General features: G+C 45.0%; 2 protein-coding genes across 2 annotated transcripts; both read right to left on the minus strand.

Moving 5' to 3' along the window:
* Window positions 1–52: 52 nt before the first annotated feature.
* On the minus strand, window positions 53–25,984 carry TMEM242 (transmembrane protein 242; the record flags this gene model as incomplete). Its single annotated transcript, XM_081139904.1, has 4 exons — window positions 53–1,263; window positions 21,132–21,269; window positions 24,903–25,003; window positions 25,897–25,984. The coding sequence occupies 4 exons, from the start codon at window positions 25,982–25,984 to the stop codon at window positions 1,165–1,167; spliced, it is 426 nt and encodes a 141-aa protein (XP_080996030.1). The 3' UTR covers window positions 53–1,164.
* On the minus strand, window positions 6,007–26,013 carry LDHAL6B (lactate dehydrogenase A like 6B). Its single transcript, XM_081139903.1, has 4 exons — window positions 25,897–26,013; window positions 24,903–25,003; window positions 21,132–21,269; window positions 6,007–8,801 (listed from the first exon to the last, which is right to left on the minus strand). The coding sequence occupies exon 4, from the start codon at window positions 7,597–7,599 to the stop codon at window positions 6,439–6,441; it is 1,161 nt and encodes a 386-aa protein (XP_080996029.1). The 5' UTR covers window positions 7,600–8,801; window positions 21,132–21,269; window positions 24,903–25,003; window positions 25,897–26,013; the 3' UTR covers window positions 6,007–6,438.
* Window positions 26,014–27,448: the final 1,435 nt, after the last annotated feature.

A 27,448-nucleotide genomic window follows, 5' to 3' on the forward strand; every position in this document is an offset into this window, starting at 1 on the left:
GACATTTCATTTAAAACTTTTCCTTAGAACTAAAAGGTTCCATTATAACAGGTTAATTTCAAATGTACTTTATTAAACCTGATTGCTAATTAGAGCCTGAGCAAAGATAAAGAGATTGCACAAATTATATTCAACCAGAGGTTATTTTTCTGGACATGTTGACATATTATTTTTCTTTAAATTTTTTAAATCTCCAGTAAGAATAATTGCAACTAGCCATTATTCTGTTTTCTGTAAGAGCTCATGGAGGACAGAAAAGGGGTGGGTGTGTACATAAGAATTTACCCGTTTCATCAGCCAGGTGGAACTAAATGCTTAATACTGAGACGTAACACTCAGGTAACTTTCTGGTTAAAAATACTTACGACAGGTGATAACTGGGCAATTTTTCCATTGACAACTGAGACAAAACTACAAACTGCCAGTTACCGTTTCGGGACTCCGAGCCAATTTCTAAAAAGACTACACTTTACACCTGTGATGTCATTCTTATTTTAGCACAGCTGTACCTTTTCAAGTTATAACCCCTTACTGGCTTCTTGTCCCTGGGAGAACTCACAGGACGGTGGGTGAGGTTATCAGGTAAAGGGCACGTGCCAACAGGAGCACTGCGAGGGACAGGGCCCAGCCCTGCCCAGGCCAGGACTGCCCTAGGCGGCACCCGAGTCTGCCTGGCAGGCACGAGTCTCCCAAGTCCTGACAGTCACAGGCTGACGGAAGACTGTTGAACTCACGTAATTAGACACACTGACGTGCTGCTGCTGTTAGGAGTCTGTTATCAAGATTTTCCATCACAGGCTCTTACACTTTTTTTTTTCAGGTGCAGAACTTGGTTTCAACTGCTTTAGTCACACACAAGTATTTCCCCGGGGATCTCCTCCACATAGAGAAGGTATCCATATCATTGTTTTTAAAACAGTCTTCCTAATTTTGGGAAAACTTTATTCCCCCACCCCCGCCCCGCCCCCCCATCACATACGCACGTGCACGGGCGTTTTACACTAAAGTGCAGGACTGTGAACACACCCAACACCGTCTGTCCCGCGGGTTTGGACAACAACCGTACATCTTCCTGAGGAGAAACCAGTGAGTCCCTTTGCTGTTCGGCGTCCCCAGAGCCTCCCTCCGTGACAGTTGCTTTGGAACTCAGCCGCCGTGCGCATCTCATTTGGGTTTCAGCGCTTCCTCCCACTCCACGGCGGGTTCGGAGTTCTTGGGAATTGCTGGAAATATTGATTGCATTTTGCTTCGAAAGTCTTTCATCTAAGAGAAGGGAAAAGTTCATCAAATGTTAAAAGGAGGGAAAAGAGCCAAACAATTATAGAGGACGGCTGCTGACTGGATGATACCTCGCTGTTCCGGGGCACAGAGCCAAGGAGGACCAATAAAAGGTAAGGAGCTATCCCAGCTGCCTTGAAAATGACATACACCTGTTTTCTTTAAGTATAAATGTATTGGGCCTTAAGTAACAAACTCCACTCTGAATCTGGAAAGCACTCTCCCGTCAACCCTGCATAATAGTTACTCCCAGGAGGGTGTGCGTTGCTGGCTTTCTCGTATAAAGATGCAGCTGAGAACGAGAGTTGTGTATCTGAACCATGGACACACTCAGGCCGGTCCAAGTTAGAAGAATTTTAGAGCCAGAGAGGCGCGGAGAGAAGAAACTTAGTAGGGAGTTAATAAAAGAATAAATCAATGAATGGCAGATAAATGAGAACGTTTTTATGTGCCAGACAGTGTTGAAGAATCTAGGCAGAGGCTTTACCAGGGGAGGCTGATTTGGAACCCGAGAGTTGGAGCAGGGGGTTGGAAGATCTTAATATCCAGGGTCAGCCTGGAGCACCTGGCTCCACCTGTGAGGCACACCGCCCTCAGGGAGGGGAGCACTGATTTATGGGAGCTGGGTGATCTTTCCGTTAGATAGGACTAGCACATGCTCTTTGGCTCATTCTTCTTAATCGACATGGTCCTGCTATGAGGCTCTTTCAGAAGCACTCAGTGTAGCTCTGCCGTTTCTCATCAGCCCAGCCCATCGTGTATCCCAGGGACGCAGATCTCCTTGACGGGTATGTGAGGCACCCGGGCTCATCAGCCACATGCACGTCATTCGCAGAGGGGTTATCTTGAGAGTCGGCTAATTCTTTTTTATGGTGATGCTTACCTATTTCAATTTGAACCCAAATCCAAATTCAGGGGGTGCATCTTGTTTGGGACCTGTCAGTGCCTAGGTATTCATTCTGGTCATCTTAGCACTGCTGTTAGCAGCAGACTCTGGCAGACCTCTCTGTGTAAATCCCAGTTCAACACCTGGAAAAGCTGCTTATGCTAAGCAGCAGTCTCCAGGTGTGTAGAATGGAGACAATTACCTGCTTACAGGGTTGTGAGGATTAAGTGAGATAATACACATAAAGCACAGCACCTAACATGTGGTAAGTGTTCAATGTAATTAGCTATTGTCATTACAGCGTCATCAAAATACATGTGCTATATTCCAAGAACAAAGGTCATATGGATAAAATATTATGGTATGTTTATTAAAAGCATTATTTTATAGTAATGTATCATTTTAGTTTAAATATTGACACTAGAAGATACATAAGGTTACCCATTACATGTAGTCTGTAGGAGGTCCATGCCAACCATGTCAATGTCGGGTCCCAGACACCAATCTTGAAGACACACACATCCATGGGACATCCCCCCCTTCTTCTGTGCAGCTCTCTAGGCTATACTGTGATGAACCCTTCAGGAGAGGTTCCTAACTAGAGGCAGTTACTGGGGAAGGACTGAAAATGTAGGGTTTTTGGCTGTCACATCACAGGGGATTACTTTCATCTTGGAGGGCAGGGATGCTAAATGTCCAGGATGGCCCACAAAAAGAATTGTTTTGTCCAAAATACTAAGTACCCCCATTGAGGAGATGTGCATAAGCCTTTCTCAGTTGAAAGACAGACATCTCTCTGGCTAGGGTTTGCAATGTGCTGCCTGGTTCTTTTCCTTCACTTTTCTGGTTGAACATCTTATACACCTAAGCCTAATGACAGCTTTCAAATGGAGCGTCAGATAGCCGGCACATGAACAGAATCATCCACCACTCCACCTTCTCGGTGATCTGGAACACGGCCAGTTGCTGAGAAGGGGAAAGCTGGGAAACGCAGATGAGGCCGGGGTCAGAGAGTAAAGGGTGGCTGCCCTACTTCAGCATGGTTCTGTTCCTATTTTCTCCTCTTGGCCCCGATTTTTTTCTTTCCTCTCATTTCCCAAGTATTGTATTATTCACGTGTTCCCAGGGTCCTAAGTGAGTAGCTGAACCATTAGAAGGAATCGTATCTCAAAAATAGCCCACTAGGAATAGATAGGCTTCAGAGTGAGGCAAAGGGAGGGAGGCAAGTGGCATAAAGAACACCATTTAGTGCTCCTTTAAATTTGCAGCGGTGGAAATGGAAACCGAGAGTCCACATTGAAGTTATAAACAGGGCCTCAAGTTGCTTTAACAATGGGACTCCAGAGAAGGTTTTAAAGCTTATATTATTTATATTACGTGCAGTAAATGAAAACCTTCAATTTTTCCACCTATATCGATTTCTGATATGCAGTTCAGAGAAGGTATTGGTCTTATCGGTGAAATTCTTATCACAGGCAACAGAACACTCCCCTGCTTAAAAATGTACTTGAAAAGATTTAGTGCTTGGGTACATTTCGGCAAACTTGGTTATAAATGTACTGAATTCCATGATAATCACAGCCATTGCCATAGAACTGTCCCCTACTCTATATACAACAAAAGTTCCAAGTTTTAAAGTGTCTTTGCCATTGGCCAACTTATTTGCAGGTCTGCTGCCAGCCTCAGTGCTGGGTTTAGAATGATGAAAGCTTTGTAGGACCAAAGTCTTTGGATATGTCAATAATTATAGCACCAGTGTTAATTCTGAAGAACCGGGAAATTCGGCTTCTTCATAAACTAAAACAGTAAGACTGTAAATGTTACTGGAACAGGAATAATAATGTCTGCCATCTGGGATCACCTATGAGCCAAGTACTGTGCCAAGTATAAGGCAATTATTCAGACTTCATAATTCTATGTGGCAGAAATGAGGACCACACTTTACATGGAGAAACCAGAGGTCAGAGAGGTCAACCCATTCATGGTGACATGGTTTATAATAAGTACAGCTGCCTGACTGATGTCCAGAGCTCTTTCTTGACAGTCACTGTGGTCTGTGACCCGGAAAGACACGGTACCTCTATAACCTCTACTACGACCTTCACTGAAAATTACTTTACAAACATATATACCTCTTGCAATGTGGCCGGTTTTTTTAGAATGGCATGGCAGATTATTATCAATGTTCACCAAGAGCCAGTACTCATCTACTTGTGGATACAGAGGGATTAGATTTCTCGACCCTTTTTGAAGTTAGGTAACCATGTGACCAGTTGTGGCAAGTGAAATCTGAGTAAAAGAAGTGAGCATCACTTTTGGGGTGAAGCATTTAACTGCAGGTGTTGATTCTCCGGGCTTCTCTTCCCTTTCAGCAGTAATCATGGAAACCTGTGTTGCCACAGTGGCGCCTGGAGGTCAAGGTGGCCTGAGGTACCGAGCTAGCTGTGGAGGACAGCTTCCCTAGAGTCTCGTGTAAACAAACCCACAGTGGATTTTACATGAGACAGAAATAAACTTTTATTTTAAGCTACACATTTGGAGATTGTTTTTTACTGCAGCATAACCCAACCTATCCTGATATTAATGGTGAAGAGAACACAAAATAGACATGAGGCATGCTCTGATGCCCTTCAACAGGACATTAAATTTGACCGAAACATGGCTAAATAAAACTCAAGGCTTGGACCAAGGAGAAGAGGAACTCTGCACAGTTGAGCTTAAAGATAAAGAGCTCTTACAACTACCTGGAACAAATGAACCTGCACCCTGCCTGCCTTCAGGATTCTCAGTGCATCAGTCAATCCCATTACATGACACTGCTTCCTGGGGAATCAGGACACTTCTAGATGTTGTCAATGAAATAGTAAGGGGACGCAGATCAGCATGGTATAGAGTCATTGTTGGGGGCAGATCACTGTCCCGTGTCTAGTTAAATTCAACTAAGAACTGACTTAGAGAGTAAATGCTAGTACCCTTCACTTTTGATTAGGCCTATTGGTATCCACATGGATACTGAGTATGGTCAACCATATTTATTTAATATTCAATTGCATTAGGAAAGCTAACATGAGTAAAAAATCTCAACTTATTTTCTAAGTTATGGTACTATCATTTAGGTAAAGGTCAGACAAGCCCCTTCATTTCCTCCTAAATGCTCACTGTATCACATGCATAAAGTCTAAAATCTGTAGTGAAGTCCATTGATTTAGGAATAAAAATGAAAAGTGCAACTTTTTGAGAAATACAATCCCTGAAGTACTCACTGAAATGGCCAATTTTTATGACAGCGATTGACAACGGGGCACAATTCGAAAGCAAAAGCTTTCCACTAATGTGAGGAAACAGCAACAGGGATGACCCCAGAGTGTGTTAGGGCCACGGCCACGCTGCTGCTAAGACTCAGCCCAATAAGAACAATTTATAACACGCTTCTTGATTCACAGTGCAGACAGGTCAGGTTCTCAGAGGCAGTTCTAAAATGATTTCAGTCAGGCTTTATTTTTAGTAACTGCAAAATTTTAGGATGTTTTCTTTCTCTGCCAAATAAATGACAGTAATTGTACCACCTCTGACTGTCAAGCCTCTTCCTAAAAGCTTTATATTTTACTGCATTAAACACTTCATAACAGCTACCAACCTGATCACTATTATTTTCATATTTTAACCTCATGATCCTGCTTCACTGGCATGAGGGTGCACAGCAACATGCACACACACAGGCACACACACACACACAGGCACACACACGCACAGGAATACACGGGACCTGCTTGCAGCTACTATTTCCTGATGTCCTTTTAAAGGCCCTGCTGACAGGCAGTCAGGAGAATGAAGGCAGCTGATGGCTCCACTACAGAAAGGACTTCTGTACATTTATTTTTACAAATGCAGAGAAAGTTACAACTTAAAAAAAAAAAAAGTATATAAACAAAGAGTACATAAATCAGCCAGAATGAATTAGCATGTACTTAATGAAAAGAATCAATTTCTACAACACAATAAACACCTACACCCCACATTCTTTTGGACCAAATGGCAACTACATATAAATTCAAGGTACATCAGTGGTACAAAAACACCTTTGGTGCAGTCACTTAGAAATTGTTAAAAAACCAAAACTGGAAGCTAAACAAAAGAGCAGGGAGGCTAAATAAGCAGGGGAGGGACTCTACGTCCTTTCCTGTTTGTAACTTTTAAGAACCCCAGTTTATTCAGAACCCTGACGTGCACGGCCCATCCTCACCGCCTCGTCCCGTGACCTCGGAGCGGTGGTTTCAGCGGCGCTGAAACCGCAGGTCCTTCTGAATGGCGCGCAGGGTCTCCGCGCTCCTCCGCAGCCGCGCCTCCTCCTCGGGGGTCAGCCTCACCTTTATGAGGTCGGAGATGCCGTTCTCTCCCAGGACGCAGGGGAGGCTGAGGGACACCTCTTCATTTATCCCGTAGAGGCCCTTAATTATGGTGGACACCGGATGCACTCTCCGGAGGTTCTTCAGAATACTCTCCGTTAAATCAGCCACAGAAAGGCCGATGGCCCAGGAAGTGTAGCCTTTGGCCTTGATGATCTCGTAGGCGCTGGCGATCACGTCCCCGTGCACGTCCTTCCACCGCTCGGGGTCCCCGTCGGCCCCGATGGCCGGGTTCAGGTCCCGCAGCGGGACGCCCGCCACGTTCACCCCGCTCCACACGGGGACGCTCGAGTCGCCGTGCTCTCCCAGGACCCACCCGTGGCAGCTTTCCGAGTGGATACCAAGCTTCTGGCCGATCAAGAAACGAAAACGGGCAGTGTCCAGGTTACACCCACTTCCAATGACGCGGCTTTTGGGAATTCCACTCAACTTCCAGGCGACGTAAGTTAAGATGTCCACCGGGTTGGAAACCACGATCATCTTGCAGTGAGGACTGTGCTTGACGATACTAGAAATCATCAGCTCAAAGATGGCCACGTTTCGCTGGACCAGATTAAGGCGCGTTTCCCCCTTTTCCTGCCGCGCGCCCGCCGTGATGATCACGAGGGTGGAGTCTGCAGTGACGCTGTAATCCTTGCTTGCCACGATGCTTGGCATTTTCACGAAATGGCTGCCCTGCTGAAGATCCATCATTTCGCCCTTCAGTTTGCCCTCGGCGGTGTCCACCAAGGCAAGCTCGTCGCCCAGGCCTTTCAGCACGATGCTGACAGCACAGGCCATGCCCACCGACCCGGCCCCTATAATGGAGATCTTATTGTGACGAACGGCCTTCTCGGAAGTCAGATTCTTCATAAGCTCGTTCTTGACAGTCGCCATCCTGGACACGGGGGCAACAGGCCAAGGGCCCCTGAGTGGGATGCAGGCCGGCCGGCGGGGACACAGGGCCAGCCCCACACTCGGGAAGTCCACTCTCGCGGCGCTCACCCTCCGGCTGGCCCACCCGACTCCCGCGGCCCAGCTCATGGCCATTCACTCAAAAGGCTGGGGAAGTGAGTGGAAGAACGCGGCCGCAAGCTTTGAGGGGCGAAGGAAGGGGGCGAGTGATCCTCGGCTCCCTCCTCAGCCTGCACTTGCGTCTGCGCTGGGCTGTGGGCCGTTGACGCCTCCGCAAGCTTGGTCCTGCGGCTGCGCGAGGCTGTGGACAGTTGAAGCCTCCGCAAGCTTAGTACTGCGGCTGCGCGAGCCTGTGGGCCGTTGACGCCTCCGCAAGCTTGGTCCTGCGGCTGCGCGAGGCTGTGGACAGTCGATGCCTCCGCAAGCTTGGTCCTGCGGCTGCGCGAGGCTGTGGGCCGTTGACGCCTCCGCAAGCTTGGTCCTGCGGCTGCGCGAGGCTGTGGGCCGTTGACGCCTCCGCAAGCTTGGTCCTGCAGCTGCGCGAGGCTGTGGGCCGTTGACGCCTCCGCAAGCTTGGTCCTGCGGCTGCGCGAGGCTGTGGGCCGTTGACGCCTCCGCAAGCTTGGTCCTGCGGCTGCGCGAGGCTGTGGACAGTCGATGCCTCCGCAAGCTTGGTCCTGCGGCTGCGCGAGGCTGTGGACAGTCGACGCCTCCGCAAGGTTGGTCCTGCGGCTGCGCGAGCCTGTGGGCCGTTGACGCCTCCGCAAGCTTGGTCCTGCGGCTGCGCGAAGCTGTGGACAGTAGACGCCTCCGCAAGCTTGGTCCTGCGGCTGCGCGAGGCTGTGGGCCGTTGACGCCTCCGCAAGCTTGGTCCTGCGGCTGCGCAAGGCGGGCCCAGCTCGCGAGGCCGCGGGACGGCCTGTACAAAGTACTTCCCCTTGAATTCAAGTTTTAGAAACACGAGTTCTCTTCAGTACATAATGAGTGTCATTAGCCAGCCCGGATTTTGTATTTTCAGTACGTATGCCGAGTGGGAATGCTTTCATTAAGCACAGAGGAAAATGAGGTTAACTTCTACACCGGAACGCGCGGAGGAAGGAGCCTGGGCGTTGTCTCCCAGGGGTGCCCTGCACCGTTTCCTTGCGTGGGCGCAAGCGGGACCCTGTGCTCTGTCGCATCCAGTCTGAGAACCTATTGGGAAGGATTCCGCCGCCTTTAGCCCGTCGGGACCCGGATGCGCCGCTGGGGAAGCCACCGCGCAAGGGTAAGGGGGCGCCGCGAGCTGGCCGACGCTGAACCTCCCGGGGGGGGGGCGCCAAAGTTTCTGATTGAGAGCCCTGGTTAAAAACAATTTTTAAGTACAGAGGTGATCGTGTAGTCGTCTATTAGAATGAAAATATATCTTAAATATCCCTAAAGTGGTAAATATTAACCCATGCACAAAGATCATTGATTAAAGCAGTAAAATAAAATGACCCTTGAACAAGAGGGTTCAGCGCCCACTTGCGTGGGTTTTTCTCAGGTGACCCCGCAGGTGACGCCGCACTGTCCCGGGTCGGCTGCTGAGCTAGCGCGGCGGGGCGTGCCGCCCTGGCGCCGCGTTTCTCTGGGCATTCTTAGGCACTTCTTTCAAGTTTCTCAGGACATATAAACTTTACATCTGATGAAATACAGGGTGTCCCCAAAAAATGTACACACACACTTGAATAATTATAAAGGCAGTGTTTATTAAAATACATTTCATTTCACAGCTATCAGCTGTTCAAGTGTGTATGCATTTTGGGGGGCACCCTGTATACACCCTAATAAACCCAATAAACTGCAAAAGTCCAAGTAAAAATAATGGCACTGTCTCCCCACTTATTAGCAGAATGCTGACCGTGTGAGGCTCCCCGAGCTCCCCTCCGAGCGCGAGGCGCTCTCCAGGAGGCTGGCGCGGCAGCGAGCGCCCCCGCGGTCAGCACGAAGATTTCCGCTGTGGAGCAGCAAGTCGGCGAAATAAGTATTTCGTATTCAGGACTTGAAAAGCTATTCTCACTGTTCTTGCCACTGAGATGTAGTCCAAGAAGAGGAAAAATAAGCAAAGAAGCTGGGGAGGGGCGGAGAGGGAGGCAGCGGAGCCCCTAGGAGCCTGTTGGGTGGACGGCTGGCTCGGGGGGCGGGGCCTGCGCGGCGGGGCGGGGCCTGCGCGGCGGGGCGGGGCCTGCGCGGCGGGGCGGGGCCTTGCGGCGGGCGGCTGCAGCTCTGCGGCACGGACGGGAAGCACCACGTGTATGGTTTCTCTCCACGCCGGTGTTTATATTTACAGCAACAGCAACATTTTTAAATGATCATCTTTATTTAATGGTGGCCAGCATTTTAGAGGGATCCTTTTAAAAGACCAACTTTTGATAGTTACCATTTCTTTTATTCCAGTCATAACTTGAAATGTTTTAACCTAGTGCCTGTTCCCACCTTCTTCCTATAATGATGCCTTTGACCAGTCAAGTCATTTTCCAAGATAAGTGTTCTTGAGGATGAAATTCAAGGACATAAAGACTCTTAGCTAGACAGCTTCTTTCTACAGTAATTTTCTTTGTAGAGTTTGAACCTCTTTGAAAATATAATCTCTGTGAGAGCTGCCTCTTCAGTTTCCCCCCTTAACCACAACTAAATCAATTTTGAGGGGAAAAAATAACACTCTCCACAATCAAATACCTCAAACAAAGCAGTTTTTTATGTACCATAAGTCTTGATAAGAGAACTAAGAAAGATGAAATGTACATGACCTCCCCCGCAGAGTCTCCAAGGTGCGGCCAGCCAAGTATAACTAGGCAGCACCCTACCCTAATGACCTTCTATCTTAGGTGGCTCATTGTTCCTTTTGAAAGGAACACCTAACTCACATTATCAGTTCAAAATGCAGGAGAGTATTACAGCTGATGGAGGGTTATGCCATAGTACTTTTGGTTACACCGCTTAGGAGGAATGAAACAGGAAATAAAGATGTCCATCGGTCTCTGGACCAAGAATGATTAAAACTATTCCTTCCACCTGGACACTCACCCCCAGCTCCCCTGCTCTTTGTCAATCTAGTTCAATACAGATGCTCCTCAACTTACGATTGGGTTATGTCCTGATAAACCCATTGCATGTTGAAAATACTGTAAGTGGACAGTGCAAATATTACACCTAATCTGCCAAACATCATGTCTTAGCCTAGCCCACCGAAAACGTTAGGACACATACATTAGCTACAGTTGGGCAAAATCATCTCGCTGCCACTATCAAGCATCACAAGAGAGTGTTGTACGGCATAGTGCTAGCTCAGGAAACTGATCAAAATTCAAATTTTGAAGTACAGTTTCTAGTGAATGCGTATCACTTTAGCTATCATAAGTTGGGGGCTGTGTGTATGCCATCTTCTCCTAAATCTTCTATAATGCCCAAGCAGAATTGACTTTTTAAAATCCTGTACCACCAAAGCACTTTGTACCTCTCTCCATGACAGGATTTATCACACAATTAAATGTAACCCAAAAGGGATCACCTTTTATGTACCAGCATATCCCTGTCCTCTAGAACAGAGCTCGGTCTGTGAAGAGGAGTTCAGCAAAATGTCTGTAGTAGGAAAGAATAAATAAGTCATGACAGAACTGAGTTAAGGCTAGAGGGCTAAAAGGTGAGAGAGATGGAAAGGCACTGAGGAAAGGGCTAGGTAAAGTGTGTAGGTATCATTTGGGGTTTCTTAGCAAGGTTAATGCATAAATTTCAGGTAAAGCTATTGATAAACTAAAGATTTCTTAACCATTCTCAAAGTCAATACCTACCTTTAACAAGTTAGAACATACCAAAAAAAAATTTCTACGTTAGGAACACAGAAAATACACTGGCAGAGAGAATATTTTTAACCTTTAAAGTTATTTAAAATGTTTTGTTCTTTGGAAAGCTTTAAAAAAAACTCGATTGACAAGAAAAAAAAAAGTAATGAGAGCAATATTAATATTACAACCTGATCTAAAATAGCCTATTAACCCACCAGCATGCAAGTAGGGCATTATATAAACAATTGTGTTAAAAGTCTTCTTTGTGATTTGAAAGTCATAAAATGCAAATTGTAGTTTTAAAACAAATTAGTGGGCTGTAATTATATTGCTCATAGATACTAACATCTATATAAATATGTAGTCTTTGTGTGGGATCTTTACAAATCCAAGCACCTGAGAGTGTTTTCCTTTGGCAGCAATACTGGGAATGCTGGGGAAGGACAAGAGCAGGGCCCCAAAGCTTTGTTTCCTAGACAGAATAAAAATAAACTGTCAAATTGGAAAGCAGCACTGGGATCACCCTTCTGTTTACGGCCTCAGATACTAGAACAGGCAGGCTCTAGTAAATTATCCAAACCTCATTTTTGTTCTTCAAAGGCATCATCTTACACATATTTTTTGGTGCAGTGTAAAAGAGCTGCTTGTATTAATCATAAAAACGGGGGGAGAGGAAGTATTTTAATGTGGCACAAAACATGAAAAACAAATTAAAATTCATTAGTATGTGTAAACATCCCAAATTGTATCTAAAAATTGAGAAACTTGAACTGTAAGGTCTAATAGCATAGGTGTTTTATTACCCCACTTATTTTCTGCTAGTGGATGAAGTAATAGAAGTAGTACTGTAGTCCCCAGTAACAACAGCTTAGTCATCTAAAACAGGTGACATGAAGAATAGCTTTGTTACTTTCAATTTGGGGTAGATACTGAAGTTACCTTTATGAACTCAAAACTGCCAAAATGGATTAACTCTGGGTTGTAAAGGTTAAAAATTAACTTGCCTTGAGACTGTCTGGGCAAAGAACAGTGTCAGCAGTGGGAGAGGAAGGTGTGCTCCCAGTAGGGATGAGTAAGTGCAAGGCTCTGAGGTTAGGAAGGTGGCCTGTCCCCATGGCTAGAATTGAGTGTGACAGAGACTATGAGAGATGCAGCTAGGCTCCCAACCAAAGCATGACTGACATTCTGGACCAGATCATTCTCTGTGGACCTGCTCTGTGTAGAGTAGGATGTTTAGCACGTCCTGGTCTCTATCCACTAGATGCCAGTAGCACCACTGCAGTTGTGACACCCAAAAATGTGTCCAGAGAGTGCTGAATATCTTTCTTTTGGGGGTGGGGAAGGCAAAACTGCCCCTGGGTGAGAGCCAGTGAATCAGTGAGTAAAATCACAGAGGGACCCATAAACCATTTCAAGAAACTTGGACTTTATTCTCAAGGGAAGAGGAGTCATGGAAATGACAGACATAGTGTGATCAGATTTCGTTTGACAGATGTTAACTAAACACCCCTCTGTGCTGGGCACTGGTACAGGTGCTAGGGACACAACCATGAAGAAGATACATGAGGTCTCTGCTTTCTTAGAATGTACATGCTTTTTGTGAAGACATAAAACGGGAAAGTGGTCAGTATCATCTCATTTTGCACTAAGTGCTGTGAAGAAAAGAAAATAGGTAACATCAGAGAGGAGCTGAGTGGTGGGAGTGAAGAGGCGACTTGACTTTAGACCAGAGGGCCTGGGGAAGCTTCTCTGAGGAGGTGAAATAAATTGGGGTTGAAACCCAGGATAGCAACACAGAGCCAGCTGTGCAAGACCTGAGGAAGGGGTTTTCTGGGCAAAGCTACAAGGCCCGCAGCAGGGCTAAGGCTGGTGGGCGTGGGAGTGTGAAGTGGGGTGGTTCCAGGTGACCTTGGGGAGGAAGGGCCACATCCAGTGAGACATCAGGGGGAGCCCCTGAAGGGTTTTAAATAAGGAATAACGTGATCTAACTTACATTTCAAAAGTACCTTAATTGTGGATAAAATTCTAGAGGACGTCAAGGAGAGGCCAGTTTCCTAGACAGGAAACTATTTCAATGCAGAAGGCGAAAGGTGAATGGCAGTGGATGGAGGTAGATGGAGAGGAAAGGAGCCAGGCTGTGTTTAGCAGGAGAGCTAATAGAAAGGACTTGCTCGTGGATTAAACGAAGGGAATGCAGAAGAAGAGAGACTCTAAGCTGACTCTCTGCTGGGTTTTTGGCTTGAACAACTGGGGGGTGGGAGTGGCACTTACTGAAATGGGAAAGACTAAGGGAGGAACAGGTTGGGCAGAAGGGGGGGGAGTCAGGCTGTAGCTATCTACTTGGACATCAACGGGCTGTCTGTCCAGCTTGCTTGAAATACCAGGGTCTAGAGGAGACAGCACAGGATAGAAAAGAGGGGAGTCCAAGGGGGATGCTACTGGATGCTGACATTTAGCGGTCAGCCAAGAGAGGAGCCAGCGAAGGAGACAGGCAGAAGTGGCCGGGATGTAGGTGATGTCTCAGAAGCCAAAGACAGTGTTTCGCTGAGGGAGAAGGCTCAGCTGTCACATGTTGCTTGTGAGGTCAAGTAGCAGAGGAGTGACCTGGATCTGGCCACAGGAGAACACTGGCGACCCTGACACCAGCAAACTGGTGAAACTCAGGGGTGCTGGGGAGGAAGCTGAGGAGAGAAAGGGGAGCCGTGAGACTGCGACCATGGCAGCTCTCTCGGGAAATCTGTGAGAGGAAGCAGACACATAGGCTGGTAGCTGGCAGAGAAGGAGGAATGTCAGAGAGGATTTTCAGAGGTGGCAGAGACTAGAGCATGTCTCCACACACGGCTCAGCGGGAAAGCTGACAATCAGCGAAGGCTGAGGGTGACACGGGAGCACAGTCCTGGGGCAGATGCCAGGGGTGGGACCAAATGCCCAGGCATGGGATGTATGGGGGGGCTTTGGTGGCACACTGGCGTATGACCCGTGGGGACATGAAGAACGGCAGTGAATGGTGCAGGTGCAGGTGGCAGTCTGGGGGAGAGGAAGCCCAGCGCAGTCCCGCAGTGGTGGGGACAAAGGCTTGTGGGGGGCAAGGCAGAGGCAGGAGAACAGAGACTAGTTGTGATGATCATGGAGCAGGAAGCTGCTCCCACCCATGGACATGGGGGTGGGGGAGTAGCAAGACCTGGTGACCGATTAGACAGGTGAAAAGGAGCGTGGCCATGAGCAGGATCCCGCTTTTCTCTCCAGGCAGCTCTGCGATGACACCACCATTCACTGAGTATGACCCAGGAGTAGGCTGGGAGGAAATGATAGTTCAGTGGGAACACATGTGATGCATGGAGGGCACCCAAGTGTCAGTGTCTAGTGAAGCAGCCCATGAGCCGGGAGCTCAGGAGTCTGGGCAGGAGACACAGACCTGCAGGTGGACAAAGCCACCAGAGTGGAGGGGAAGCGCGAAAGAGAAAATACAAGGCAAAGGCAGGAGTCTCAGCACACTGTGAGCAAAGGAAAGTGGCAACAATTCAGAATAAACAGGATCCTGGGAAGCGAAGAATCAGAGCAAACTAGGGTCATGACCAACCACCAAAAGAGCAGAGAACTATAAACACCCAGGACCTGTTGGCACAAGACTCGAACAATAACTGTTACAACAGAGCCATCAAGAAACAAGATTGTGTTCAGATGACACACAGCACATTAAAAAATTCTTTTTAAACTTAGAAATAGTTCAGCCAGGAAAATTCAACTTGAGAGACACCTCCAGTGTCTGATCCAGGGTAAATGAATAATAATATAGAAGCTATCAACACACGTGATACTCCTCATAGTTTTAGATACTGGAAAGTGACTAACCAATAACAAGTACCTTTTAAACAAAGCTTAGGGGGAAGTGGACACTACCAGGTGTTCACTCCTTGAAGCTTTAGTTAGTTCTGCCCGCCTGCATCCCATTTTCTATGCTCAGAGTGAGAAGTAAGGACAAAGAGAAGGAAAACCCAAGTGAAACCAAGGCTAGCTTTCCTCCCTCCAGGGGAAGAGGCTGGGAACACTCTTGAGGTTATTACGCATGATTTGTGTTAGGCCTTGAGCAGGAGGCTTTTATAGCAGAGCTTATCTTTCTTAGTAATTGTTGCACATTCCCACTTTATAAAATGCCTGAAGCCCTATTTCACTTATAAAAGGAAACTGGTGGCTTTTTAAAGAGTTATCTTGGCAACAGGCCCAAACAGCTGGAGTCTCCCCTGCCCCCCAGAAAAAAATGTGCATTGGTCATTATCTCCCTTTGTAAACTGAGCAAAAGTCCCTGGGAGTCGTCTGTCACCAAATTGCTCCTCCACGTTTTCATAGAGTGCCTCTCACCACGGGGGCGCCAAGCCCATTAGAGCTGCCGAGGACAGGAAACAGGGTTACAGAGAAGTTCTTGTCACCTCAGACCTGGATTTAACTGATATGCTGTACCACTTCCCATTACTGGGAAGCGACTGCAGGGAAATGTTCCTCAGTTGAGCTGTCTGAAAGCTGAGCGTGACAGCTGTAACTGTCTCTGCAAGATCACGGTGACTGTGTGCTGGGCCTGCCAGTAAGTACTATTAGAGGAGGAAGCAAGGCTGGATCTGCTGACGAACATAATCAGAACAAGAAATTGAAGCTGGCTTCCTGGGGGCAGAAGCCGGTCAGGATCTTTGGAAGCTCGGAGATTAGATCAGGCAAGGACACGAAGGGAAATGTTTCGGCTGCTTTTCAGACTTTGGAGGATGACTCAGGAGTCTCTGGATTTGTTTTTGATCTTTGACCTAAACTGATGAAAAGTATACAGCATGAGGTTGGTTTCCTTCTTACACATCTTAGAAACTGAACACTTTTAAGCTTCTCCATAGTTTTATTTTCTCTGCCTCATTTGAAATAGCGTAAGAATAAATGTACTTAACGAGATACATAAGAATGTTGGTAAAACTGAAATTAGCAAATCCAAAAGAAAGAGATTTGACTATAATTAGCAAAAGCCCTCAAGTTAGTCATAAAGTAATTAAGAAGTGAGCCTAAATATTAACATAAAAAGTATGCCCAGCAGCAGCTACTAAAGAGAGCTGGAGAAAATAAATTTTATTAGCATGCATCTAATACTGTCCCAGAGGAAAGGGATAGTATTACTTGTCTTAAAGGATCTTTCTTAGAATAGGAAAGTCAAATGACAATTTTTAGAGGAACATTTAAAAAATATATGTTTTATTTTGTTTTTCCAAGAACAAGGCCTGAGCGTTTGAGAAAGAAGCAGCCTACCTCAGCAGAGAGGAGGCAAGACCCCAATCACAGATTATTTCCATAAAAGCCTTTACAGCAGCAGGGCGTTTGGAGAGATGCAGTCAAGGAAGAGATTACTTCCCATCTATCAGATTGGCAGACATTTCTGAGTAATAGAAGCCACCAGTGGCAAGGGTGCCAGGAAACTTGTATGCACTGTTGATATTTTCTAAATTGGATCAGCTTTCCCGGAGGGCTGTTTAGCAACAAATATCAAAAACATTTTAACATGCACTTTGATTCAACAATAACAACTCTGTCTTTAGGACAAATTTCTTGACCAAGAAAAGTACAAAAAGATGTGTGCATATTAGAGGTTTTCTGTGGTGTTTAATAGTAAAAAGTCACAATCTAAATACTGCTGGCAGGAGGATGTTTAAGTAAATTATCTTGCACAGTAGAGTACCATGTAGCCACGAAAGTGACAGATTTATATACTCTGCTGTGCAAAGAGTCCAATGACTAGTCAGTGAAAAGGGTTCTAGAGAAGTACAGTAAAACAATATTATGTACAATTAGATGAACGTGCCTACAGAGGAAGGTCCCAAAGGATGTTTCTACTGGAACAGGTGATTACAACTCAGTGAGATTTCTAGTAATTGTTTCCCTTCCTGTACTTTCCTATATTAATTCTTTTTTTCTTTCTTTCTTTCTTTTTTTTTTAACATTGAGTACCTTTTTTCTTTTTCTTTTAATCCTTACCTGAGGATATTTTTTCTATTGCTTTCAGACAGAGTGGAAGGGGGAGAGAGAGAGAGAGAGAAACATCTGTGTGAGAGAAAGACACCAATTGGTTGCCTCCCTCATGCATCCTGACTGGGGCTGGGATCGAGCCTGCAACCGAGGTACATGCCCTTGGCTGGAATCAAACCCAGGACCCTTCAGTCCTCAGGCTGACCCTCTAACCACTGAGCCAAACTGGCTAGGGCAAATACATTTTTTTTAAAGCCATTTTTGTTTAAAAAAAGAGGTCCAAAATATATTTTTCTTCAAAAATAAATACCAGTATGTACAAATAAAGACAAATACCTCTTATCCTACGGTAAAGGGTAAAAAAACAAACCAAAAAACTCCCTTCATTTATAAGTTAATTTTTAAATTTAAATCTCTGGACAATCTAAAGTATTTCACAGTAACTAAGAATGCTTTCATCATTCACGGTTTTATTTCTGTTGAGCTCCTATGAGGGCAACTGTGAATTATCTGTAAAGTCTAACTACGCCGAGTATCATGAACATATTATACACAAACCACAGTAAACGTCAGCAATGGGAGATTCTGACCAGAACTTTGAGGCTATAAACCTCACTTCAGACAAATGTAGGACATGGGTCCACAGGAATAAAAAGCTACAAAGCTTCCAACTTCATCAACCAGGAATTATTTACACCCCCATTGTTTTTCCTTCTAAGGGGAGGAAGAAAGACAAGGCAGTCCCTATAAGTATGCTCAACTTCTTCAGAAATCCTGTCAAACATTAACACAGTATCTACTATAATAAAAGGTAAAAAAGTTAACAAGCTATTACTTTTGAGTAACAAGCAAGTTAACTATAGGTAGCATGGTTTTTTCTTTGGTAACTGAAGAATTACCAGTTGATATAACTAAGGGTCCTGTTGACTGACTAAAGATCATTGATCCCAACTATTCTCCAGACTTAACCTGTGTGCCCTGGCAAAACAATCTATCACAGCGCCATGCTGGCTCCCACCTGGCCTGAATGTGCCAGTCTCCTAGGACCATAAGCCCATAATGACTGTTCATTCTTTCCACAGTTAAGTTACTGTGATCAAATTAATGCAGCCTCAGTCATAATCAGATGATGAAATACCATAGTTCAAAGTAACTGATGCACCCATACTGAGCCGTCAGGCCGTACTTGCGGTCCAAGGCTGATCAGCAGGTGGAGGGAGGGTCCCATCTTAAATCTGGATGCACTTATCCACTTCAGTCTACTGACAAAATAGCTTCCACTAGCTCTCCTTTTCTGGAACCTCTGATTAAATGATATACCACTGTGTAAAATACAAATTTATACTTATATTTCATGTATTATACGTATTCTATGTGAAATGAAATTCCACAGTAATTATCAACAAATAAAAAGTAAATCCAAAAGATTCCTAAGACACTGAAGAGCTTTGCTTTAAGCATTCCCTACACAGGCCAGCAGATGTAGCTGTGAGTTACAATAGGGAATGTAAGCTGCTCTGGGTCAGCCATTAGATGGCACCCCTTTTTTAAAAAAAAAACTGGGTTTATAGTAGAGATTTAATACAACTAAAGGCAGCTACCAACAATTATTTGACACTGAATTGATTCTGATCTAGAAATCTCAGTTATTTACTGAGTGTACAGACCTGGACCACTTCTGTTCAACATTCTCTGAGACTGTTTTCCTTACTCATAGAAAGATGACATTTCCCATTAAGAGGCAGTAAATAGTGAGAAACGTTCATCGCTGGACTTTTCTGTGGGCAGCCTCACAGTTCTCATCAAACTCTCTAAATGCAGAGCTGAAACACACTACATTGCTCTCCACAAGCCTCAGTGCTTGTGTCTGATAAGAATTTGCAAAGAAAGTCTTAAAACCTAAGCCGCCCGTACGTCCACTGGGGAGCTCTGTCTTAGTAGTGCCTGGCTCAGGGTAGGCCCACAAGTATCTTCTGAATGAACAAATCAATAAATACACTGCTTTCAAAAGATGTGCCCTTGACCAAGTGCCAGTGGTTCACTTTTCTGTGAGACAGTTCAGCTGTAGAGATCATGCAGACATGCCTAATGACCTGTGCAGGGAGTGTGCTTGCAGTCCCTAATAGTGCCAATCAGAAACGAGTATTTCTCCCCCAAATGTTTTATTTAGGGAATAATCCTCTTATCAGTCCCATACAACAAAGAAGTTCACATTCTAGAAACTAAAATAGCACAGTCTAGCCCATAAAGCCCAAATTCTCAAGCACATAATTTAATTTAAATAACCTAATTTTGTTAGTCTATGAAAATTTGCTAATTTGCTAGCAATTACTTTAAAAATAAAGGTTAGTCAGACTAGGAGAAAAGCAACCTCTGTTTGTTGGTATATTTTGAGTGAAAAGTACACCACCACCTATGTTTAGTTATGATTAAGTGAATGTGAAAAACTCAATGCCAGTAAAAATAATAATAATGTTTATTACTCCAGCAATTCTCCCCTCCCTTCCCCCCTAAGTGAACCACTCCCATCAGCATGCATACATGCTGCTAATCCTCCTAACTTAAAAAATAAACACAAACTCTCTTGACCCCAGCTTCTAACTATAACCCCACTTCTTTCTTTCCCTTTACAGCAAAACCTAAGACTTGCTTATACATCCTGCCTCTGGTCTCTCTCCTCCGTGCTCTTTGGGATCACTCCACTCAGGCTTTACCCTTCAATGACTGCCACATGCTACCTCAGTGAACCACCAGGTTTCATCTCATGCAACTTAGCCCAACATACACCTCCTGGAAAGGTTTTCTTGGCATCCAGGTCACCATTCTCCTGGCTTCCCTACCTCTTCACTAGGGAAATCTCATTTGCTACTTTCTTCATTCCCTACCCTCTAAACCTCAGGACTGCCCAAGAGCTCCTTCCTCAGACCTCTCTATATTCACTGTCTTAGTGAGGTGATCTAGTCTCATGGCCTTAAATACTATCTATATACTGATGAGTCTCAAATTGGTATCTTCACCTTGCACCTCTCCCCAGAATTCCAACTTTCTATATCTAACTGCTTTCTTGAATCTCCACTTGGCTATCTAACACATCTCTAACTGCCAAGCACCAGACTGAGCTCCTGACTCAACCCCCAACATCTGCTCCTGTCACACTGATCCCCATCCATTTTCCAGCTGCATAGGCCAAAAGCCTTGGAGACATCCCTGACTTTTCTCTCACCTTTTACACCCAATCTGTAACAAATCTTTATTGACTCTACCTTTGAAATAGATCCACCTATTTTCATCAACTCTACTGCTGCCACATATTCCACACCACCATCATTCCCACCTGTCAGAGAGCGTGGTCCACAGAGCTTCCTACTACTGGTAGTTTAATAAAAAAGAAGATAATCATTCTGAATGTATGGCTTTATAGCTTAGAGTCTAAATTACACACACACTCAGGGGCTTTTAGGATTTTCCTCATAATGTATAAACACATTAATAATTTAAACAATAATTTTACAATGCTTTAACTATTTTAGAAGAATACTTATATATAAGGATGTCAAACAGCATAGAAAGTTGTTCCAAATGAAATAATTTCGCTGTACAAGTAGCTAGTGCCAATTTACATAGAATGAACATATGCTATGAATTAGTTATTAATTATATTTGAAGTTTCACCACCTTCAAATACTTAAATTACTTATATCATTTACTAGTAATAAGAAGTTGCCTAGTTATTAGTAAGAATTTAGTCATCTTCTCTGTCATCACTTCCTAAGACAGTGTACAAACTATATAAATGTGAGTTTCAGGAAGATTTGGACCACAGAAAGAACAAACATTCCAGATACCAATTACAGGACTACAGTTACTTACACTGTGAACTCCTAAAGCTTTCCAGACTGCAAAGCTGATCACACCAACCCCGCACCACGCATACAGTGAGCCCCAGCCCAGGGCTCGCAAGGCCAGGGAAGACCCGCTCTCAGGAAGGGCAGCAGTGGCCATGCTTCCCTGCAATGAGACAGAAAGGTTGGGGTAAAAATCAGCAGTTCAGAAGAATAAATATTTGGGGAATGTTGATATAACATTCCTCAAAATAAATAAGCAAACATACACAAAAATACCCCAAAAGAAATCTTTGAAATTTATATAAAACTATAACTTACATGCCTATGTTAGTGAGAATGAACATTTTCCTAAGTTTTGAATTGTATGTTCATGTTATTTGCACACTGAAAGTTTTCTTCGTTGTATATTCTCCTTCTATATTAATGTTCTTCAGCCCTTATACCTATCATATGTACTATCCTATTTTCCTAGTTTGGTTTACTTTTAATTCCTTGTATTTTGCTTTTTAGTTTTTGGGTTTGGTCAAGATGTGTTCTAACACTTTTAAGCTTAATAAAACTTCCCCCATCTTAAAGTTAGTCATTTCTCTTTTCTGGTAGCTGTATTTTTGTTTTTAAGTTGTCTCTTCTTTGTACCACTAACTTTTTAGTTCATCTGGCATTTATTTTGGTTTTGATGAGAACTGATGACTCAAGGGAGTTTACTTCCCCAAAACCTTAGCAGCCGCCCTACTGGTTCGATTACTCTTCTCCTCCCAGCTTATTCAAGAAGCTTATACAGAGGTTCATTTCTAAGCTATTTTTGTACCACTAATTTATCATCTATTTTTTTGCCAGAATCACACACATTTAATTATAGAATAAAAAGTCTTAACATCCAGAAAGGACATCATACTCATTACTTTTTTTCAAAAATTTCGTTACTGCTTTTGCCAATTAATTCTTCCAGAAAAATCCTAGAACATTCTATCAAGATTTCTCCAACTTCCGAACAAGTGGAGAAAATACCCACTCATAGGCATTTTCATTAGAATGACATCAAACTAATTAGCTAATCTGATAAGAGATCACAAATTTATAACATTCTGTCATCCACCTGGAAGTGTATCTTCATTTATTTGTCTTTTTCTTTTTTAGAATAATTTTCTTTATATTGCTCAACACATTTCTTAATACAGGGGTTTTTTTGTACATGTATTTTGTGACTGTGAATGTTATTGACTGCACAAGGAACTCTGTTTACCTGTAGCCCATGTGTACCTAGCACGTGCCTAGACCTGGTAGATACTCAGAATTTGCTGACTTACACTTTTTGTAGATATGACTTAAACCCAGCAAAATTTTCAAGAAATTTTTCTTTAGCCATTCTCTATGATGAAAACAATTATGTTTTCATTTTCGCCTTTGCTTATGTTCCTGTAATTTCAGAGTGGTTCCCTACACCCACATAAATGCACAAAGTTCTAGCTGGCCTGAATTTCCATCCAGAAGCAGTACTTCTAACCAAATATTATTAAACTGGAGTCAGTTTAAGTGCTTTAGCCTAAATTTTATTTTAGAAACTTAAATTGAAAATTCTTTATTTTCCTGGAAAGGACAGAAATTATATATGTATTATATATGTGCATATATTTTTAAATGTCTACATAAACTCACATTTGTTTTACTAAATTAAGTTAAAAAGGTAACTACATATAAAAAACACCCTTAATGACATAGTAATATTCCCAATAAAATCTTAATTTTGTCAAACTTTTAGATTTAAAAAAAAAAAATAGTACGTGCTACATCAGCCTCAGGAATTGATTGTGAGATAAAATGAGTTATTCTTAGAAAGCAATCCAAACTTCACTATTCAAGCACCACTATCAGTTAGGTTTTACTAATTTCTGCCACAAGATATATTTCCACTCTGAAAATAAAGGCAGAAATTACCATGAGGTTCATAGTAGTAATTTGGGAAGTTCCATATAAACCCTGAGGATTCAGAAGGGGATCCAGATACACTTTAAATGTGGTCTCTTGCATTACAGTATTCATAGAGTTTAAGTATGATTATTGGATTATTAAAGATACATAAAATCCTAGCCAGTTTGGCTCAGTGGTTAGAGCGTCGGCCTGAGAACTGAAGGGGTCCCAGGTTGGATTCCAGCCAAGGCCACATAACCTCAGTTGCAGGCTCAATCCCTGGCCCCAGGCAGGGCTCATTCAGGAGGCAACCAGTTGATGATCTCTCTCACATAGGTGTTTCTCCCTCTCTCCCCTGACCCCACACTCTCTCTGTAAAGCAATGGAAAAAATATCCTCAGGTGAAGATTAAAAAAAATTAAAATAAATAAAAATACATAGAAGTGGAAATGGATTCAACTGGTTTATGGTTTTTTACAGAACACTATTATTCTAGAGCAGGGGTGGGGAACATTTGGCCCATAAAATCATTTGGTCTGGCCTTGCCAAGGCAACTGAAGGGGGGGATTCAAAATTCAATAAATCTAGGAGCTTTTTTCATAGCTAATTTTTAAGTTGATAATTTTGTATGGCCCATGAATGATGTTATAAATATCCAAATGGCCCTTGGGAGAAAAAAGGTTCCCTAGAGCAAACATCAAATTGTAATTATGTAGTTATTTGTGTGAATATTTGTTTAATATCAGTCCCTCACACCAAAGCTAGCTTTCTGAAAGGCAGATATGTTTTCTTCATTTTTGTATCTCTTATAGCTAGCGAGCACAGTGCCTATCACAAAAAAGAGCCCAATTTACATCTGCTGAAGCAATAAAGTAATAGATAAGTAAACCAGGGGAGGGCAGAGTCAGAACAATGCCTAAGAACAAGCAACCACAAGCAAATGTAAAGAAAATGTCTCATCAACTAGGTAAATAAGCTATGCACGACCACAACAGTGATTGCTCAATCTTGCTCCTTGAGTAAGGATTTTCTTCCTTAAGCATGTTATAGTCAACCAAAATTTACTGAGCACCTACTGTGTGCCAGGCACTTTTCTAGAGAGGAGGGCGGCAGTAATGCACAAGCACGTATGATCCCTGAATTCAAGAAGCTGACATGTTTTTCATCAATACTAAGATGCACTTTATTTCAACATTTTAATATCTCTGAGATAGAAATACCTCTTCCAATCAAAGTTGTGTCAGGAGTTTAATTGGCATCACATTTTCTTTCTTAGTAATACATAAAATATTGGGGCCACTTACAACTGATAGTGAATTACCTAGATTTAGATTCTAGAATCATGTTGGGAATAAAAAATGTACTGGATGAGCTTTCAAATTTTGTTTTGCTAAAAGTTAAGAAAGCACATAAGCACCTCTTTTTTGTTGCTGTTAATCCTTGCCCTAGGATATTTTTTCCATTGCTTTTCAGAGAGAGTGGAGGGGGGGAGGGAGGGAGAAAAAGAGGGAGGGGGAAAGGCAGGGAGGGAGGGGGAGAGAGAGAGAGAGAGAAACATCGATTGGTTGCCTCCCGTACATGCCCCAACCTGGGCCGTGAATCAAGCCTACTACTGAAGTACATGTCCTTGGCCAGAATCAAACCCAGGACCCTTCAGTCCATGGGTCTACGCTCTAACCACTAAGCCAAACCAGCTAGGGCTAAGCACCTCTTTTTAATGAAAATAAAGACTATTGATTCGTTTGTGCACTTCTTGAAGCTATGAGGTATACATAGGTTTACTTCTAAAAGCACTATGGAAGGCCATCAACATTTTTTCCTATGTAAAATAGCTGCCATTTACTTGTAAACAGTAACAGTGCTATGAATGGATTTCAGTGTCACAAACCTTATTGAACCATTCAGGGCTTCTCTTTTTAGCCAATGATAATGTTGTAACAAATCCAGCCAGCATTCCCGCTGCAGCAACAGTACCTAGGAAAAGTCCACCTGCCAAGAGTTTGGGGAGTAGGGCGTGGAGGATAGAGAGAGATTAAAGAAAGGGGGGAAAAAAACACCTGAAGTTAAAAAGATGTACACAAGTAAATTTCAGGTACTACTTAAATCCCATTCAAAATCATTTTTGAAATTCCAGAAATGATGGCTAAGCACCTCTTGCCAAAGGTAAAGGACAGGGCTGTGAAACCTGCCTGACCTCATGACCTCTGGTTCCTGAGATCATTCTGAGGTTTCATTTCCAAGCACAGGGAATGGGCGTAGGGATCCTTCACTGGGACAGATGGATCTTGAGACCATCATTTTAAGTGAAATAAGTCAGAAAAAGTCAACCATATGATTTCACTCACATGTGGGATATAAAACTGCAAGCAATAAATGAACAAACAAGACAAACAAAAACTCATTGACACAGACAACAGAATGGTGGGCACCAGAGGGTAGGAGGGTGGGGGGTGGGTGGGGGTAGTGAAAGGTAAAGGGGGTCAAATATATGGTGATGGAAGGAGACTAGACCTTGGGTGGGAAGTACAGAATGCAATATACAGGTCATGTATTATAGAAATGTACACTTGAAACCTATGTAATTTTATTAGCCAATGTTACCCCAATAATTTTAATCAAAATGAAAATAAAATTTTAGTTCTACAGATTGAAAAAAGAAAAGGGGGGCACAGGGAAACTGCAGAAGGAATTGCAGCTCGAGACACAGAACAGCTCTCGGAGCCAGCCCCCCGCTGGGCACTGACCCGCCAGGGCTCCGGAGCCCACCGGCCAAACTCAGGGGCATCGCGGGCGGAGGTCCCCAGGGCGGTGACAGTGGCAGTGCGCTCGGCGCAGGCAGAGCCGGGGAGCGCGCCCCTCACCCGCATCTCCCCACCCCACACCTTTAACCAGGAACAGCCGGTCATCGGCGGGTCCCGGGGCCTCCAGCCCGGGGGACCGCTCCCGGGTCTCAGGGCCCGCAGGCTCCATGTTTGCAACGGAGCCGCCACTCCCGGTCCGGCGACAACTGGGCCCGGGTGGGAGCAACAGCAAGGCAGGAGAAAGGTTCCGCTCCCACCTGTCCTGTACAACCTGAATATCGGTCCGGGCCGGCGCTGTCCCCAAACCCTCTCCGCCGCCGCGGGAGGGGAAAGGCGGGGGCGCCCGAGGCCGCAGCCGGCCAGGCGGGCTCCCGGGGACCGTCGCCGCACTTTAGCCCTGCCTCCTTGAAACAGACTGGGCGGCAGCGTGGGTCCGAGGCGGCGCCGGGAGCCGGGTTCCGGCGGGGTGGGGACCCGGCGCTCGCACCCGCGCCGCCTGGGCCGTCTAAGCTGCGCCGTTTCTTCCCCGTCCCGTCCCGGGGAAATCTAGCGCTCGTCACTTTAGGTGTAAGCGGCGGGCTGTGGCCCGGGAGGAGAGCCGGCCTGGCAGCCCGTACGCGAAGCGCCTCCCCGGGGTTGCGGAGAGGGCGGCGCCCCTGCGGGGCCGTGGGCGCGGGCGGGAGCGCGGGGACCGCCCCGCACGGCCCAGGCCAGGCGCCCACCCGCTCGCCGCGGCCGACTCCGTCAATGGCCACCTTTAAACTTGGGCGAGTGCAGCGTCCTGTCCTCCGCAGCCTGTCTCTGTTCTCAGACAGTACCTGCAAACCTGCGTTTACTCCTGAGCGCAGCCCACAAGTTTCTACCTTCCATCCAGCTCCCCAAAGTGAAGGACAGTTTTACGCCTTCCCGCCTTCCCGGGGGACAGGGGTGCAGGAGGCAAGTAGAGGGAGGATGGGTCGGCTTTGCCTTCGGCGGGCAGTTTGCATTTTGAGAATCCTCCTCAGAAGCACAACCCGAGCAGGAGGGACAGAGCCCCTGGGACGGGCTCGAGGGAAACAATAACCCGGTTCACGCCTCACTTGCCCCGGGCTCCTGCCACTGGCTCTGTCCCAGGTCCTGGGAGATGGTGATTCCAGAGCCTGGGAAACCCGCCAGGCACAGGACGGCCTTCCTGACCCTGAGGTTAGAATCACATCCAGGCATCCCCAGTTACAATGCTTAAAGAAAACGTATTTTAAAGACAGTGTTACCCAAGGTCTTGTATTCTACAGTGCACACAATTGGGTACATCAGGTGCCATCTGATGACCTGGCCTGCTTTAGGACCCCCCAAGCCCTCTGTAGACTGGTTTCTATAGCAATGCATGATACAGACAGGTGACTGGAAACTTGGAGCACAGACTGCAGGACAGGGTCGCTAGCTCTGAAACAGTAACACAAGCATTTCCGAGCGTGGAAACCGGTGATCAGAAAGTGTGGAACTTCAGTGCTCCACGCAATTCGAGCAAGACTGTTGTTTCAGTGGGAGCGTAATTCCCTTTTAGGAAAACAATAGAAATTTCTTGCAAGCCAAATGGGCTTCTGGGAAAGCAAGTTTCTCTGAGACTATGTGGCTATTTTGGTGTTTGTTTTAG

This window comes from Miniopterus schreibersii (genome assembly GCF_964146895.1).
Source record: "Miniopterus schreibersii genome assembly, chromosome: 6".
Classification (NCBI taxonomy): Eukaryota; Metazoa; Chordata; class Mammalia; order Chiroptera; family Miniopteridae; genus Miniopterus; species Miniopterus schreibersii.